Raw genomic sequence first — 17,028 nt, 5'->3', positions numbered from 1 at the left:
GTGATCATAGCTTGAAAAGAGAAAACCTCATAACCTTGGGTATAAATACCCTTCTTCGCTCGGTCATAGTTCAAAGTTTAACGGTTTACCGTCAATATAAAAATGTTTCCAACCCCTTTACAACTTTTCATTCGATCGTCCTTTTGTTCTCTTTTTACTTCTAGTTCTGCGTTATACGACGAACGAAAGATATTGAATGTGCCTGAATTTATGGTGGTGGTTTTAAAAAAATAAAATTTTATTCTACTTCATCGAAAACAAGTATTCGTAAGTAATCGTGCGGTGAAATTAAATGTCTTTAACGTTTTGTCCTTTATTTTAATGATTTTCACGTTAGAGCTTGTAACGAGTATAGTTCTTTTTTAAGGACATACATGATTTCTGGAAAAAAAAGGAAAATTTTTCTTTATTTTTTTTTTTTTTTTTTTTTTTTTTTTTTAATTATCAATTGTTTCATACAAGAATTCTTTCTCTTTATTTTTAAATTATTATTTTTCATTTGCAACCGAACAATCTCTTTATTTTCTGAAATTATATACTTTCACTATTTTCTCAAATTGATTATACTTTTTTTTCTTTTTTTTTTTTTTTTTTTTTTCGTTTTCTTTGGATTCCGTGAGATTTGACGTTGTTTTTGCAAATTTTTCATTTTATTTTTATTTATCATTAATCGTTATTATTTATTATACTTCTTACGTAATCATTTATCGACATGGAAATGTTTTCGTTTATACCTTTTTTCGAGTAACATTCGTTTTCACTTTTTCTAACGAAATATTATATTTCGTTAGATGATTCTTATTTATTAATTAACTCAATTTTAATTTTTCGTAAAATATAACATGGATGTATACACATTTTGATGTTCAAATAATCAAAATATGTTAATCCTTTATAAATTTTGCAGATAATGAATACAGCACTTATTCTTACAAACAAAGTTTGGCGAATGAGATCGTCCAATAATTAATCTTGAATATTCAACATTTAAAAACAATTAATATTTCTATAATAATTTTGAATAGATAACTGACAATAAATGCATACAACTGCAGTATTTAGGATAAGTATAGACGATATTTAAATAATATCTGTGGTTGATCAGAAAGTTCGTGCGATTTTCATGTAAGTAAAAAAAAAAAAAGAATGTTTTTGTCAATACCAATTTTGTTTTTGCATAAATACGTAATAAATTAAAAAACAATAATAATCAAAAAAAAAAAAATGAAAAAGAAACAAGTTGGGCTCATACATATTGTTAACCTTGAAAAAATTGATTAATTATTCTTAGATATTCGTATATATATAAATAATAATAATAATTTTTCTTTGAACAGACACATGTGGGCCCCATACTCTTATGTAACATATGAATTACATAGTTATATAATTTTTCATTATTATTACTTTCTCCCATATAAGTATAGAAATTAATAAAATCGGAAATAATTGACCATTTAATTAAAAAAATGAGACAACTGGTCTACCTGGCACGGTTCTCTTATATTTGATACAAATTTTGTTGAAAAAGAAAGAAACTAAAAATTTTTATCGAATAGAATTGTATTTATATAATTCATAACGCTAATACAAATTAACAATGTAAAAACAAATCGTTTGTTTTTCTACGAAGGAAGATGAATTAAGAAAAAACAAAAAAAATTTGTTACTACGTAATCCACTTCACATTAGTTCTGTTTATAAAAATGTTCTCAATACCGACAAATATCCCATAGAAGTTTTGATGATCTGTAAATATTAAAGAAATAAATAATATTTATAAGGAAAAAAAACAATTGTATTGTTACAGCAAGGAACATAACTTGAAAATAGAAAAAATCTATCATAGTGTACTTACGTCCGTGAACATGGACAAGGACAAGACTGCAAATTTGCCAGATGTTAAAAATTGTGGCTTCTTCGTTCGTGCCATACAAATAAGAAAAAATTTCGAATCTGTTACCGGTAAGTTATACCAGTCGTAATTATAAATGGCATTACCATAATTAGAACTCTAATCGAATAAAACAAATGATATTAATCGGGTAATTGATATTTCAATTTTGTCAGAAATAATTGATATTTTATTTACTTCCTGAATAAAACACTCGCCGATGAAACAGTAAATAAAAAGAGTGCATACCACGGCAAATATGTACACAAGGAACACGAACGATTTTAAATTATCCTTCGTTTCCTTACCCTAAAAATGAAAAGAATGAAAAGAATCGATTAAATGTTATCATATAAATTGATGACGTACAATGGATAAAAAAAGAAATCAATTTGTTTTTTACATTTCCTGAATGTAGACCATTATGAAGGGTATTTATAAAAAATGGCGGAGTTATAATGATTATCACGTAACTGTGTCGTTTATTGCTCACAAATCGAAGAACAGTATCATTTACATACAATTTCATTCCAGTATTCAATGTTTTTCATTTTATTGCAATTCCCGAAACCTTGTATGTACAAGCGTATATGTACAGTTTGTTAGTTGTACAAAAAAAATTGATAACAATTGCAACAGACGGGACGTGCAAAACAGTGTGTAAAATTCATTAACAATAAATTTACAAGGGTTACGTCGAGAATAATAGAATTCGATGAAGAAACAACTAATACGATCAATATTTCACCATTACAGATTTACAAATGAACATCATTATTGTTTACACGATCCAGGATAATGGCGAAGTTGGTAACAAGCAAATGCTAAAGATTGAATAAGACATTTTTGATCATGAATATAAAAGCTTTATCGAAAAATATTTTGAAGAAATTAAAGGATATTAATGAAGATTAAAGTAAAGATACTTCGTTGCTACATCGACTTTACGGATTTACGGAAAATACGAATGAAAGTTTTAATCATTATGTATGGGGACTTTAGCTGGTTAAACTATCAATACCGTCTCCGCCAAGACAGAAGACTCATTGAACTTCGCTCCTTGTTTTTAAAATCAAGGAATGTCATCCATCTTTAAATTAATAGAATCCTTAGGTATGGAAATTGATTTGCTTGTTTATCAGTTTGCCAAGCTAGAAGATAATTTTTGCTCAAATGTGGCCGAACTTGATCAGCAAACACTGCAAAAGTAACTTGCTAATTTTATAAAAACGAATATTAATAACAATTAAACTTTCATTCGACAATTGAATATTTATTACGTAGTTTTGAATCCGATGATTCAATGTGAATCTTCAAAAGTACATGTTAGCTGATCATAAAAGGAAACGTCAAATGTCTTGAAATGTGTTATATTAGAAATTTCTTAAAAAATACTGAAATGAGAGAGTTCAAAAATTTCCATTATTATGTGCATTTCATTTAAGTCTTTCTAAAAGCTTGACTTTCTTGCGGAATGCTTCTTTTTTTGGAACAAAAAGAAAGTGTGATTTTTCTCAAGAAAAAGTAAAAGAATTTCAAAAATTCGGCTGAGTAAGTACTTATTTTATTTTAATACTTTAAGAATTATTTATGAAGAAATTATTTCCTTTCTTTTTAATAAATAGTCATGGAAATTATCGAAAGTAACAAATTGTTTCCAATATTTAAGCGAAATTCGCTTCTCCGCCATTCTTTATAAGTTTTTGACGAAAAAAAATAATTAATTTAATCTTTAAAGAAAGTCCTATCAAGCAAGAAAAAGTTTATTTTACTAAATTATGTAGATCAGTGAAAAATAAATGAAAAGTAAAGGAAATGGTAAAAAAATGTTTGTTTCTTTATGCTACGAAGTTATGTACTTCGTTAAAATGAAACAAAATGAAAATATTCGCATGGATTTTTACCGTCAGTACGAAGTAACCGGAAATACAGATATGAACGGTGGTACCCAAAATTTGCTGCATAATCGGTAAATTAAAGTTATCCTCCAATCTTTCCGTCAATCTGAAATATTATATTTCATATAGATATAAAAAATAAAATATTACGATAGAGTTCATTATTATTGTTTGTATTTCCATTATTGAAACGAAATTAGAAAAAAATCAATATGATTTTATTTAGAAGAAAATATTTTTTTTATTTTTAATATATTCAACGACATGAAAATGATTGAAATTAATAAATAATAATAAATACAAAATAATGGACAGTTATTGAATTAACGAATAAAATATAGTGAATAAATAATTGAATAGGAAAAAAAAATAATAAATAAATGATGAAAGAATTAAATTGTTGAAGCGATCCATCCATAAAAGGTATTATTTATTAACAAAATAACAACTAATAAATATGTGAAAAAATGATAAAATTTGTAATGTGTTACAAAATGCAATAACGTCCGTAAATATATATATGTGTTTGTGTGTTCGTAAATAAACTAAAGAAATTTATTATTAAACTTCAAAATAAAATAATTTATCATTGGTTACAAATATAATTACACACACATACACAAACACATATATCAATTATTTTTATATAATTATATTTTACCTTATCAATCGATAATGTCGTAGTACAATGTTCTTCATACCCTCATGATAATTTTTAGAATTATTTAATATTGATTTCACTTTACAGGATAATATTGAGAACTGTGCAATTACTTGAATGGATAAATTGACGAACATGCAATCGAATCCTACGTAACCTAATACGATACATGGTACGAATATTACTTGATAAGCGCACATCAAAGCATAAGTCCTGCTGTCCTTTAAATCCATGATTTCTAATGTTCTATACGGCAATTTATAACTTAAGGAATTATTTTGCTTTGCTGAAAAGAAAAAACAGAGAAAAAGAAACCAAAGTAATTTTCTTAAGAAAAATAATTACTAAAAGATACAAGAACAAATACATTCGATTAGCTCATTAATACTAATATTCCAATTATTCATATCGACTTAATATCCGACACAATGGTAAACCATATTTCAATCATGTAATAATACAGAGTACCCTTAAGTAATTTTTCATTTAATTAATTGATTTAAAGTTAGACACACAGATGGGTACAATTTTTTTTTTTAATTCTTTTCAAATCAATTGTGACTTTGTCATTTTTTCTGTAAATTTTTAAGTCATATTTTCATAAAAATATTCATGCCATGATGAGAAATATAATTCGAGATGAATCTGAAAGCTACTGGCATTTCGAGACATTTCATTTTTTATGAAATATTTCATAGATTTAAAGCAAATGGTAATCCAATGATGTTATATCGAATGAATACAGTGAATTCGTTAAAACTTCTTGGCTAAGTTGGTTCATTATTTTCATGGACCGATTCTTTCATTAGTATATTGCACGTTTATTGTTGATATTTAATGTCGACATTTATTCAGCAATTCATTATGTAACTATTCTAACTGTGGGTAGTGAATACCATTGGCAATTGGTTATAGTAATACAAAATGAATTATGGCAGTGGGATACCATCAATCGCACGATATTCAATATCAGACCTAGATTATATATAGGTACAGCTGGTTAGTTTCGGAGAAAGTCATTGATTGGTGTCGATTCAAGTTGCTGTATTGGACTTATTTCTCATTTATGGTAACAATTAAGCTTAGGATTGTATCACTTTGTTATTTGGTCAATAGCGATGTGCAAATTCTTCCTCGTTGATATTAGTTCGTATTCGACAAATTGATACAGAATGCAAATACCTCGACTAGATATATTTTTGGTTTTATCAAGGTGTCTTTGTACTGTCGACCAAGTAATCCTAAATGTATCAAAAGTTTCTCGCATTGTCAATTATGGATCAGACTCAATTTGACAATGATTTCATTACATCATTATCAAATACTATAGATCATTTACTTTGAGCATCATTGGATCAAGTCTAAGTAATGATTAGATCATATTGTTTGTACCAACATTAGCACTTATTGACTCTCATTATTTACCCCTAAAGATCACAAACTTATTGTTGCTGTATTTTGCAGTTGTTGCGTTAATTATCAAAAGAAAATAGAACAACATGCAATGGCGTATATATTCTTTTTTAACGTCGGCAGATCGAAATTAATTTATTTATTAAAAATATTTAGAAGAATTAACGATTATTGCATCCTAGTGCGTCTGTACATAAGTATTTGTTTATGTGTGTGAATAGATTTACTAATTCAATAATAAGTAAATAAATAAATTCATAAAAAATATAATCGTCGGATTACGCTTAGTAGACTAAAGGAATTAATAGAAAATATGTAAAGTATAATGTCACATACAAAAAAAAGAAGAAGACAAAAATTATATATTACCAAGTTGAATTCCTTCGATGAGTCGACTTGTATAATACAATACTTCGACTACTGTCATTGAAAAGGCAATTATTATAATAAAATATGGAGGTAATTTAGTATAATTCACGAATGTCAACTTCTCCTCTTCAGTTTCGTATCTCTCAGTCAATGAAAACTCTTCAATTTCTGTGAATAATTTACGCAATGCTTCTCTGTTAATTCTGGCGATTGTAATTTTCGTAAGTGTCATTGATAATGCAATATTTTCTGCTACGTTCGATACGACATTCTCCAAAGTTTTTGGAGTCCACAATAATTGAGCGAGCGTTAAAGAACAATGAATGATAAGATATATGAAAAAGAAGAGAAATATCGGAACGTAATTCTTCAATGGCCAAATTCCCATGCATTTTAAGAACCTTGAGCTCCAAATGAATGATCTTCGGACGTTGGCAATTCCCATTTCCTATTTTAAAAACATTCAATCGATTAATTTGTTAGATTTTTTATAGATGAATTATTTAATTATACATCTAAATACATTGTATTATAGTAAATATATATAATATATTCTTATACATTCATATATTGTTATTTATAATATCATATATACATATATATATATATATATATATATATATATATATATATATATATAAATTATATATTTGTATGTTCATTATTAATACAACGATATGCATACATACACAGATTATTACTATATATATGCATATATATAGTGTATGCATATTTATATGTATACTGATTTTAATTTCTGATAATTTTAACATGATCGTATTCACCATAATTTTTTTTATTACAATATAATCACAAAAAATATTAATAGATATATCTGTATACTCTTTTGTTATTATATATACTTAAATCCTTATGTATTTAATTAGAATCATTCAATTGATGTTTTGATTCTTATTAAATATTAAAATATTAGAATACATCAATATTCAAAATTAATATTTTCATGTAAATATTTAATAATAATATTTATATATTACGAAAAAAAAATTATATATATTAATTTGTATTCATATATGTTCACAACTTTATCATCATATTAATGCATTTTTTATCACTTTATAATGGGTACATATACAAAGCGTTACTAATTTTTTATTTCGTTAACACGACATATTTGATAAAAATAATTCACATAAAATTTGTTTAATAATAAATACGACATCTTATTGCATTCTCTTTTCTATTTATTAAACGATCTTGAAGTCCATTCAAGCTTAAGTTCAACTTTTCTAAATCCGAGCTTATGTTTTTTTTATAATGGTAACAATCTTTGCTAAAAAAAAAAGAAAAAAAATTTTTTTAATATTTTCTTTACTAAACAACAAAGTTTACTTTAAGATATCATTAAATCTTTCCACTTAATAATAATAATAATGATAAATAAAATAATATTTCAATTTTTGCAATCAAATAAAACTTGCTAGAACAATTTTTTTGAAAATTGCCGCGTATCCGAGATAAAGATTTTTTAACGTATTGTTTCGAAAACTCGATATATTGTCCGTTAAAAATTTTATACGATGATCGTTCAACGAATGAAATCAATATAGTTATTAAATCTCATTGGTTCACATTTTCAACCATATTCACGAGCATAAATAAATATAAAAATTTATTTAGTTTAAAAGAAAAAATCAAACATCAAAAGCAGACAACATGAAGCCATGATTGTAGACTTGAAAAAAAAAAAACCAACTGAAACGTCACAAAATTGTCTGCGAAGTATAAGTAAAAGTTAATAATATATGCACGGTTATAAATGAAATTGCATGACAATAAAAATATATATAAGAAAAAATTATTAATTCCGAAATAAAATTGCACAAAAATAATTTTCAATTGAAATAAACTTGACACACTTTGATCGATGGAAAATTTTTTCTAATCACTACACTTAGGATATCAACGACACTTTATTTTCGGGAAGAAAATCGTTCTGCAATTAGAAAAAAAAAAAAAAATAGAGAAAACACAAAATAAGAGAAAAGCAAACCATGCTCTTGATCTTACTTCCATACTATCCTTTTCCATTTTATCTCTTCGAAGGTTTGCGACAGACTGACGGCAAAACAGTCGAGCGTCCTCCCTGGTAAACTTTGTTTAAAAAGTTGGTATAGGGGTATAAAAGGGTTGCTTGAATAATTAATCTAAGGTTGACGAAAAAAATGTTCGGAAAAAATTCGTCTCTAACTGTTTCCATCAACGAGTTAAACTGTTACTTCGTTAAGTTTATCGATTACTGTGGGTTGTTGGGAGGGTGTTAGAGGGGTATACATAAAAAATGTGCTCTCACCACTTCGGTTCACCACGTAGGACATCCCATCGTTTCACAACCCCTATGTAAAAGTTGCTATAACTTCATTGCATTTACCTCTCATTGAAATTTTTTTTCCTAATTATCTTTTTTCTTTTACTTTTTCTTCTCCCACTTTTTTTTTTTTTTAAGAAAGAGGGTGATCATGGATATGAAGTAGAAAAGTAGCATCTCTCCCTACAGTATAATTTCCATTCTTCGTGCGGCTATAGTTCGAAGTATTTCGGTTTATCGGCAATATAAAAATGTTTTCAGTCTATAATACTTTTCGTTCGATCGTAATTTTCGTTTTTCTTTTATGCTTTCAGTTCGGCATAATACGACGAAGGAACGACATTGGTTGTGACTGAATTAATGGTGGTAGTTTAGGGGAAAATATTTTTCCATCACGGAAACATGTATTCGTAAGTAGTCTTTACCGTTGTCTTTTAGTTTAGTGGTCTTCAAGTTAGGGGAGTGACGAGTACAGTACTTCATGAAGTACATGATTTCCGGGTAGAAAAGGAAACTTATTCTTTTATTTTTAATTATCAATTTTACACAAAATTCTTTTCGTTTATTTTCAAATTAATAATCTTTATTTGCAATCCATTAATCTCTATATTTCCCTAAATTTTACTTTTATTATCTTCTCACATTAATTATGTTTTTTGTATGTATCACTTGATTTCTATGAATTTCGATTTTTTTTTTTTTTTATATACCATTAATAGTATTTATTTATTATATTTTCTACGATGATTTCAATTAATTCATATATCAACCAAGAAATGTTTTTGTTAATATTTTTTCTTCAGAATTATATTTATCTTTACTTTTTCTTTCATATTTATTAGTTTACACAATTTTAATTATATTCAAAATGTAATGTAAATGTTTGTACATTTTGATGTTGGAATAATCAAAATATATTATAAATTTTGCCAATAGTGAATTTAGCACTTATCATTTTTACAATCAATTAATCGAACGATATCGTCCAATAATCGATTTTGTATATTGATTATTGAAATGCAATTATATTTCCATAATAATTTTAAACAGATTTCTTGCAATAAATGCATAAAACTGCAGTATCTCGACAAATATAGATGATATTTCCATAATATCAGAAAGTTCATTCGGTTTTCATATAAGTAAAGAGAAAAGAACATTTTTGTCAATATCAATTTTGTTGTTGCACGAATACGTAATATATTAAAAAACAAAAATAACTAAAAAAGAAAAACAAATTGGTCTCATGCATATTGTTAACTTCGATAAAATTGATTAATTATGTTTGGATAATCGTATGAATAATTATAATAATTTTTCTTTTAACAGACATATATTCTCTTATGTAACATGCTTTTTCGAATTATACATATACATACATATTTATTTCAAATTTTCTAATAAATATATTTTTCCTATTAATATTATTATTACTTTCTCCCATATATGTATGGAAAGCAATAGAATCAAAAATAATTGGCCGTATATTTTAAAATATGACACAACTGGTGTTTTTAATACAAATTTTGTTGATAAAGAAATAAACTAAGTGTTTTGATCGACAGTCCTAAAATTGTATTAATATTTTCTTTGACACTAATAATTAACACTGATACAAGTCAACGATGTATACACAAATAATTTCTCTTCCTACGAGGGAATACGACTTAAGAAAAAAAAAAAAAGATATTTCTTAGTACATAATACATTTCATATCAGTTCTGTTCACAAAAATGTTCGCAGTACCGATAAATATCCCATTGATGTTTTGAGGATCTGCAAATATTAAAGAAATAAATAATATTTATAAGGAAAAAAACAATTGTATTGTTATAGCAAGAAACATAACTTGAAAATAGAAAAAATCTATCATAGTGTACTTACGTCCGTGAAAATGGACAAGGACAAGACCGCAAATTTGCCAGATGTTAAAAATTGCGGCTTCTTCGAACGTGTCATACAAATAAGAAAAAATTTTGATTCTGTTACCGGTAAGTTATACCAGTTGTAATTATAAATGGCATTACCAAAATTGGAACTCTAATGGAATAAAATAAATGACATTAATGAGGTAATTGATATTTCAATTGTACAAGAAATTATTGATAGTTTATTTACTTCCTGAATAAAACATTCGCCGATGAAACAGTAAATAAAAAGAGTGCATATCACGGAAGAGATGTACACAAAGAACAAGAACGATTGTAAATTATCCTTCGTTTCCTTACTCTAAAAATGAAAAGAATGAAAAGAATCTATTAAGTTTTATCATATAAATTGATGACGTACATTGGATTAAAAAAGAAAAAAATTTGTTTTTTACATTTCCTGAATGTAGACCATTATGAAGGATATCTATAAAAAATGGCGGAGTTATAATGATTATAACGTAACTGTCTCGTATAATAGTCACAAATCGAAGAACAGTATCATTTACATACAATTTCATTCCAGTATTCAATCGTTTTTCAATTTATTGCAATTCCCGAAAACTTGTATGTACAAGCGTATATTGTACAGTTTGTTAGTTGTACAAAAAAAATTGATAACAATTGCAACAGACGGGACGTGCAAAACAGTGTGTAAAATTCATTAACAATAAATTTACAGGAGTTACATCGAGAAAATAGAATTCGATGAAGAAACAACTAATACGATCAATATTTCACCATTACAGATTTACAAATGAACATCATTATTGTTTACAGGATCCAGGATAATGGCGAAGTTGGTAACAAGCAAATGCTAAAGATTGAATAAGACATTTTTGATCATGAATATAAAAGCTTTATCGAAAAACATTTTGAAGAAATTAAAGGATATTAATGAAGATTAAAGTAAAGATACTTCGTTGCTACATCGACTTTACGGATTTACGGAAAATACGAATGAAAGTTTTAATCATTTTGTATGGGGACTTTAGCTGGTTAAACTGTCAATACTGTCTCCTCCAAGACAGAAGATTCATTGAACATCGCTCCTTGTTTTTAAAATCAAGGAATGTCATCCATCTTCAAATTAATAGAATCGTTAGGTATGGAAATTGATCTGCTTGTTTATCATTTTGCCATGCTAGAAAATAATTTTTGCACAATTGTGGCCGAACTTGATCAGCAAACACTGCAAAAGTAACTTGCTAATTTTATAAAAACGAATATTAATAACAATTAAACTTTCATTCGACGATTGAATATTTATTACGTGGTTTTGAATTCTATGATTCAATGTGAATCTTCAAAAATACATGTTAGCTGTTCGTAAAAAGGAACTTCAAATGTCTTGAAATGTATTATATTAGAAATTTCTTGAAAAATACTAAAATGAGAGGCTTCAAAAATTTCCTTTATTATTTGCATCACATTTAAGTCTTTCTGAAAGTTTGATTTTTTTGCCGTATTCTTCTTTTTTTGGAACAGAAAAGAAAGTGTGATTTTTCTCAAGAAAAAGTAAAAGATAAATTAAAATGTTCGCCATTTTTTATAAACGTAAAATTTCAAGAATTCGGCTGAATAAGAACTTATTTTACGTTTATATTTTAAGAATTATTTATGATCAAATTATTTCCTTTCTTTTTAATAAATAGTCATGGAAATTATCGGAAGTAACAAATTGTTTCCTGTATCCATGCGAATTTCGTTTCTCCGCCATTCTTTATAACTTTTTGACGAAAAAAAAATAATTAATTTAATCTTTAAAGAATGTCCTATCAAGCAAGAAAAAATTTATTTTACTAAATTATGTAGATTAGTGAAAAATAAATGAAAAGTAAAGAAAAGGGCAAAGAAATGTTTGTTTCTTTATACTACGGAGTTATGTATTTAGTTAAAAAGAAACAAAATGAAAATATCCTGATGTATTTGTACCATCAATACGTAGTAACCGGAAAGACAGATATGAATGGTGGTACCAAACAGTTGCTGCATAATCGGTAAATTAAAGTTATTCTCCAATCTTTCCGTCAATCTGAAATATTATATTTCATGTAGATATAAAAAATAAAATATTACGATAAGAGTTCATTAGTACTGTTTGTATTTTCATTATTGAAACGAAATATGAAAAAAATCAATATGATTTTATTTAGAAGAAAATATGTTTTTTTATTTTTGATATATTCAACGACATGAAGATGATTGAAATTAATAAATACGAAATCAAATAATAAATAATAATAAATACAAAATAATGAACAGATATTGAATTAATTAATAAAATATAATGAATAAATAATTGAATAGGAAATAAAAAATGATAAAATAACATAATAACAAATAAATGATGATAGAACTAAATTGTTGAAGCGAGCCATTCATAAAAGGAATTGTTTATTAACAAAATAATAAATAATAAATAATTGAGAAAAGGAGATAATTTGTAATATTGTGTTACAAAATGCAATAACTTGCATAAATATAATATATATATGTGTTTGTGTGTTTGTAAATAAACTGCAGAAATTTATTATTAAACTTCAAAATAAAATAATTTATCATTGGTTATAAATATACTTACACACACACACACACACACACACATATATCAATTATTTTTATATAATTATATTTTACCTTATCAATCGATAATGTCGTAAGACAAGTTTCTTCATACCATCACGATAATTTTTAGAATTATTTAATATTGATTTCACTTTGCAGGATAATATTGAGAACTGTGCAATTACTTGAATGGACAAATTGACGAACATGCAGTCGAACCCTACGTAACCTAATATGATAGCAGGTACGAGTATTAGTTGATAAGCGCATATCAAAGCATAAATCCTGCTGTCCTTTAAATCCATGATTTCTAATGTCCTATACGGCAATTTATAACCCATGGAATTGTTTTGCTTTGCTGAAAAGCAGAAACAGAGAAAAAGAAACCAAAGTAATTTTCTTAAGAAAAATAGTTACAAAAAGATACAAGAACAAATACATTCGATTAGCTCAATAATACAAATATTCCAATTATTCATATCGACTTAATATTCGATACAATGGTAAACCATATTTCAATCATGTAATAATACAGTGTACCCTTAAGTAATTTTTCATTTAATTAATTAATTTAAAGTTAGACATACAGATGGGTACAATTTTTTTTTTTAATTCTTTTCAAATCAATTGCGACTTTGTCATTTTTTCTGTAAATTTTTAAGTCAACTTTCATAAAAATATTCATGCCATGATGAGAAATATGATTCGAGATGAATCTGAAAGCTACTGGCATTTCGAGACATTTCATTTTTTAGGAAATATTCCATAAATTTAAAGCAAATGGTAATCCAATGACGTTATATCGAATGAATACAGTGAATTCGTTAAAACTTCTTGGCTAAGTTGGTTCATTATTTTCATGGACCGATTCTTTCATTAGTATATTGCACGTTTATTGTTGATATTTAATGTCGACATTTATTCAGCAATTCATTATGTAACTATTCTAATTGTGGGCAGTGAATACCATTGGCAATTGTTTATAGTAATACAAAATGAATTATGGCAGTGGGATACCATCAAACGCACGATATTCAATATCAGACCTAGATTATATATAGGTACAGCTGGTTAGTTCCGGAGAAAGTCATTGATTGGTGTTGATTCAAGCTGCTGTATTGGACTTATTTCTCATTTATGGTAACAATTAAGCTTAGGATTGTGTCACTTCGTTATCTGGTCAGTGAAGATGTACAAATTCTTTCTCGTTGATATTAGTTCGTATTCGACAAATTGATACAGAATGCAAATACCTCGATTAGATATATTTTTGGTTTTATCAAGATGTCTTTGTACTGTCGACCAAGTAATCCTAAATGTATCAAAAGTTTCTCGCATTGTCAATTATGGATCAGATTCAATTTGACAATGATTTCATTACATCATTATCGAATACCATGGGTCATTTACTTTGTGCATCATTGGATCAAGTCTAAATAATGATTAGATCTTATTGTTTGTACCAATATTAGCATTTATTGACTCTCGTCATTTATCCATAAAGATCATATACTTATTGTTGCTTTATTTTGCAGTTGTTGCGTTAATTATCAAAAGAAAATAGAACAACATGCAATGGCGTATATATTCTTTTTTAACGTCGGGAGATTGAAATTAATTTACTTATAAAAATATTTAAAAGAATTAACGATTATTGCATGCTAGTGCGTGTGTACACAAATATTTGTTTATGTGTGTGAATACATTTACTAATTCAATAATAAGTAAATAAATAAATACATAAAAAATATAATCGTCGGATTACACTTAGTAACATAATGAAATTAATAGATAATATGTAAAGTATAATAGAAAGAAAGAAAGAAGACAAAAATTATATATTACCAATTTGAATTCCTTCGGTAACTCGATTCATATAATACAATAATTCGGCCACTGTCATTGAAAAGGTAATTATTATAATAAAATATGGAGGTAATTTAGTATAATTCACGAATGTCAGTTTTTCCTCTTTAGTTTCGTATTTCTCAGTCAGTGAATACTCCTCGAGTTCTGTGAATAATTCACGTAATGCTTCTCTGTTCATTCTGGTGATTGTAATTTTTGTAAGTGTCATTGTTGAGGCAATATTTTCTGCTACGTTCGATACGACATTCTCCAAGGTTTTTGGAGCCCAAAATAATTGAGCGATTGCTAAAGAACAATGAATGGAAAGATATATGAAAAAGAAGAGAAATATCGGAACGTAGTTCTTCAATGGCCAAATTCCCATGCATTTTAAGAACCTTGAGCTCCAAATGAATGATCTTCGGACGTTGGCAATTTCTAATTCCTATTTTAAAAACATTCAATTGATTAATTTGTTAGATTTTCAGTTGATTAATGTTAGATTTGTTATAGATTAATTATTTAATTATAAATCTAAATATATTGTATTATAGTTAGTATATATATTATACTCATATATATTCATATATTGTTATTTATAATATCATATATACATGTATATATATATATATATATATATATATATATATATATATATATATATATATATATATACGTATAAATTATATATTTATATATTCATAATTAATATAATGATATATGTGCATATATAGATTATTAATATAGATGAACGTATTTATGTTTATATCGATTTAAATTTCTTATAATATTATATTTAATTCAATTTTTTTATTATAATTAAATCACTCAAAAAATGATATATATGTATCTATATATTGTATTATTTAATATATTTATTTCTATTTAATTATGTATTTTATTTGAAATATTTGATTAATGTTCTTATTATTATTAAACATTAATATTTTACATTTATTTTAATATTCAAGATTAATATTTCATTATGTAAATATTTAATAATAATATTTATGTATTACGAAAAGTAAATTATATATATTAATTTATATACATATATGTGCATAACTTTATCATCTTATCAATGCATTTTTTATTACTTTATAATGGGTACATAAATAATGCGTTACTAATTTTTTATTTCGTTAACACGACATATTTGATAAAAATAATTCACATAAAATTTGTTTAATAATAAATACGACATCTTATTGCATTCTCTTTTCTATTTATTAAACGATCTTGAAGTCCAATCAAGCTTAACTTCAACTTTTCTAAATCCGAGCTTATGTTTTTTTTATACTGGTAACAATCTTTGTTAAAAAAAAAAGAAAAAAAATTTTTTTAATATTTTCTTTACTGAACAACAAAGTTTACTTTAAGATATCATTGAATCTTTCCACTTAATCATAATAATAATGATAAATAAAATAATATTTCAATTTTTGCAATCAAATAAAACTTGCTAGAACAACTTTTTTCAAAATTGCCGCGTATCCGAGATAAAGATTTTTTAACGTATTGTTTCGAAAACTCGATATATTGTCCGTTAAAAACTTCATACGATGATCGTTCAACGAATGAAATCAATATAGTTATTAAATCTCATTAGTTCACATTTTCAACTATATTCACGAGCATAAATAAATATAAAAATTTATTTAGTTTAAAAGAAAAAATCAAACATCAAAAACATACAACATGAAGCTATGATTGTAGACTTGAAAAAAAAAACCAACTGAAACGTCACAAAATTGTCTGCGAAGTATAAGGAAAAATTAATAATATATCCACGGTTATTAATGAAATTGCATGATAAGAAAAATATATATAAGAAAAAATTATTAATTCCCAAATAAAATTGTGCAAAAATAATTTTCAATTGAAATAAACTTGACATACTTTGATCGATGGAAAATTATTTCTAATCACTACACTTATGATATCAACGACACTTTATTTTCGGGAAGAAAGTCGTTCTGCAATTAGAAAAAAAAAAAAAAAAATAGAGAAAACGCAAAATAAGAGAAAAGCAAACCATGCTCTTGATCTTACTTCTATGCTATCCTTTTCCATTTTATCTCTTCGAAGGTTTGCGACAGACTGACGGCAAAACGGTCGAG

At 26.0% G+C, this 17,028-nt stretch overlaps 2 protein-coding genes across 4 annotated transcripts; both read right to left on the bottom strand.

Annotated features, from left to right (window-relative positions):
* Positions 1-1,495: 1,495 nt before the first annotated feature.
* On the bottom strand, positions 1,496-8,367 carry LOC124957315 (odorant receptor 13a-like). The gene is made up of 7 exons (XM_047514257.1): positions 8,267-8,367; positions 6,236-6,683; positions 4,454-4,739; positions 3,799-3,898; positions 2,093-2,203; positions 1,859-2,014; positions 1,496-1,749 (listed from the first exon to the last, which is right to left on the bottom strand). Exons 1-7 carry the CDS (start codon positions 8,285-8,287, stop codon positions 1,699-1,701), a joined length of 1,173 nt encoding a protein of 390 aa, XP_047370213.1. The 5' UTR covers positions 8,288-8,367; the 3' UTR covers positions 1,496-1,698.
* A 1,616-nt stretch (positions 8,368-9,983) lies between these two features.
* On the bottom strand, positions 9,984-17,008 carry LOC124957264 (odorant receptor 4-like). Of its 3 annotated transcripts, none has more exons than XM_047514122.1 (8): positions 16,961-17,008; positions 14,906-15,353; positions 13,246-13,418; positions 13,133-13,164; positions 12,428-12,527; positions 10,683-10,793; positions 10,449-10,604; positions 9,984-10,340 (listed from the first exon to the last, which is right to left on the bottom strand). In XM_047514122.1, the coding sequence occupies exons 1-8, from the start codon at positions 16,979-16,981 to the stop codon at positions 10,290-10,292; spliced, it is 1,092 nt and encodes a 363-aa protein (XP_047370078.1). In that variant the 5' UTR covers positions 16,982-17,008; the 3' UTR covers positions 9,984-10,289. The 3 variants fall into 3 exon arrangements, with proteins under 3 accessions (XP_047370078.1, XP_047370079.1, XP_047370077.1); XM_047514123.1 differs by having other exon boundaries at positions 13,133-13,418; positions 14,906-15,214; positions 15,307-15,353; positions 16,961-17,001; XM_047514121.1 differs by having other exon boundaries at positions 13,133-13,418.
* Between the last annotated feature and the right edge of the window lie 20 nt (positions 17,009-17,028).

This window comes from Vespa velutina, chromosome 25, assembly GCF_912470025.1.
Source record: "Vespa velutina chromosome 25, iVesVel2.1, whole genome shotgun sequence".
Lineage (NCBI taxonomy): Eukaryota > Metazoa > Arthropoda > Insecta > Hymenoptera > Vespidae > Vespa > Vespa velutina.
The sequence above is the reverse complement of the archived record's forward strand: the minus strand, read 5'-3'. Positions and strand labels throughout refer to the sequence as shown.

Bases quoted from the DNA above. Each gene is read 5' to 3' on its own strand.
- LOC124957315 (XM_047514257.1), bottom strand. From the start codon at position 8,287: ATGGAAAAGGATAGTATGGAA. The intron at 2,015-2,092 runs GTAAATAAAATA...TTATTCGATTAG, and splicing joins GCGAGTGTTTTATTCAGGAA to AGTTCTAATTATGGTAATGC. The intron at 1,750-1,858 runs GTAAGTACACTA...TAATATTTACAG, and splicing joins CCTTGTCCATGTTCACGGAC to ATCATCAAAACTTCTATGGG.
- LOC124957264 (XM_047514121.1), bottom strand. From the start codon at position 16,981: ATGGAAAAGGATAGCATAGAA. The intron at 15,354-16,960 runs GTAAGATCAAGA...TTTTTAAAATAG, and splicing joins TGGAAAAGGATAGCATAGAA to GAATTAGAAATTGCCAACGT. The intron at 12,528-13,132 runs GTAAAATATAAT...ATAATATTTCAG, and splicing joins CGACATTATCGATTGATAAG to ATTGACGGAAAGATTGGAGA.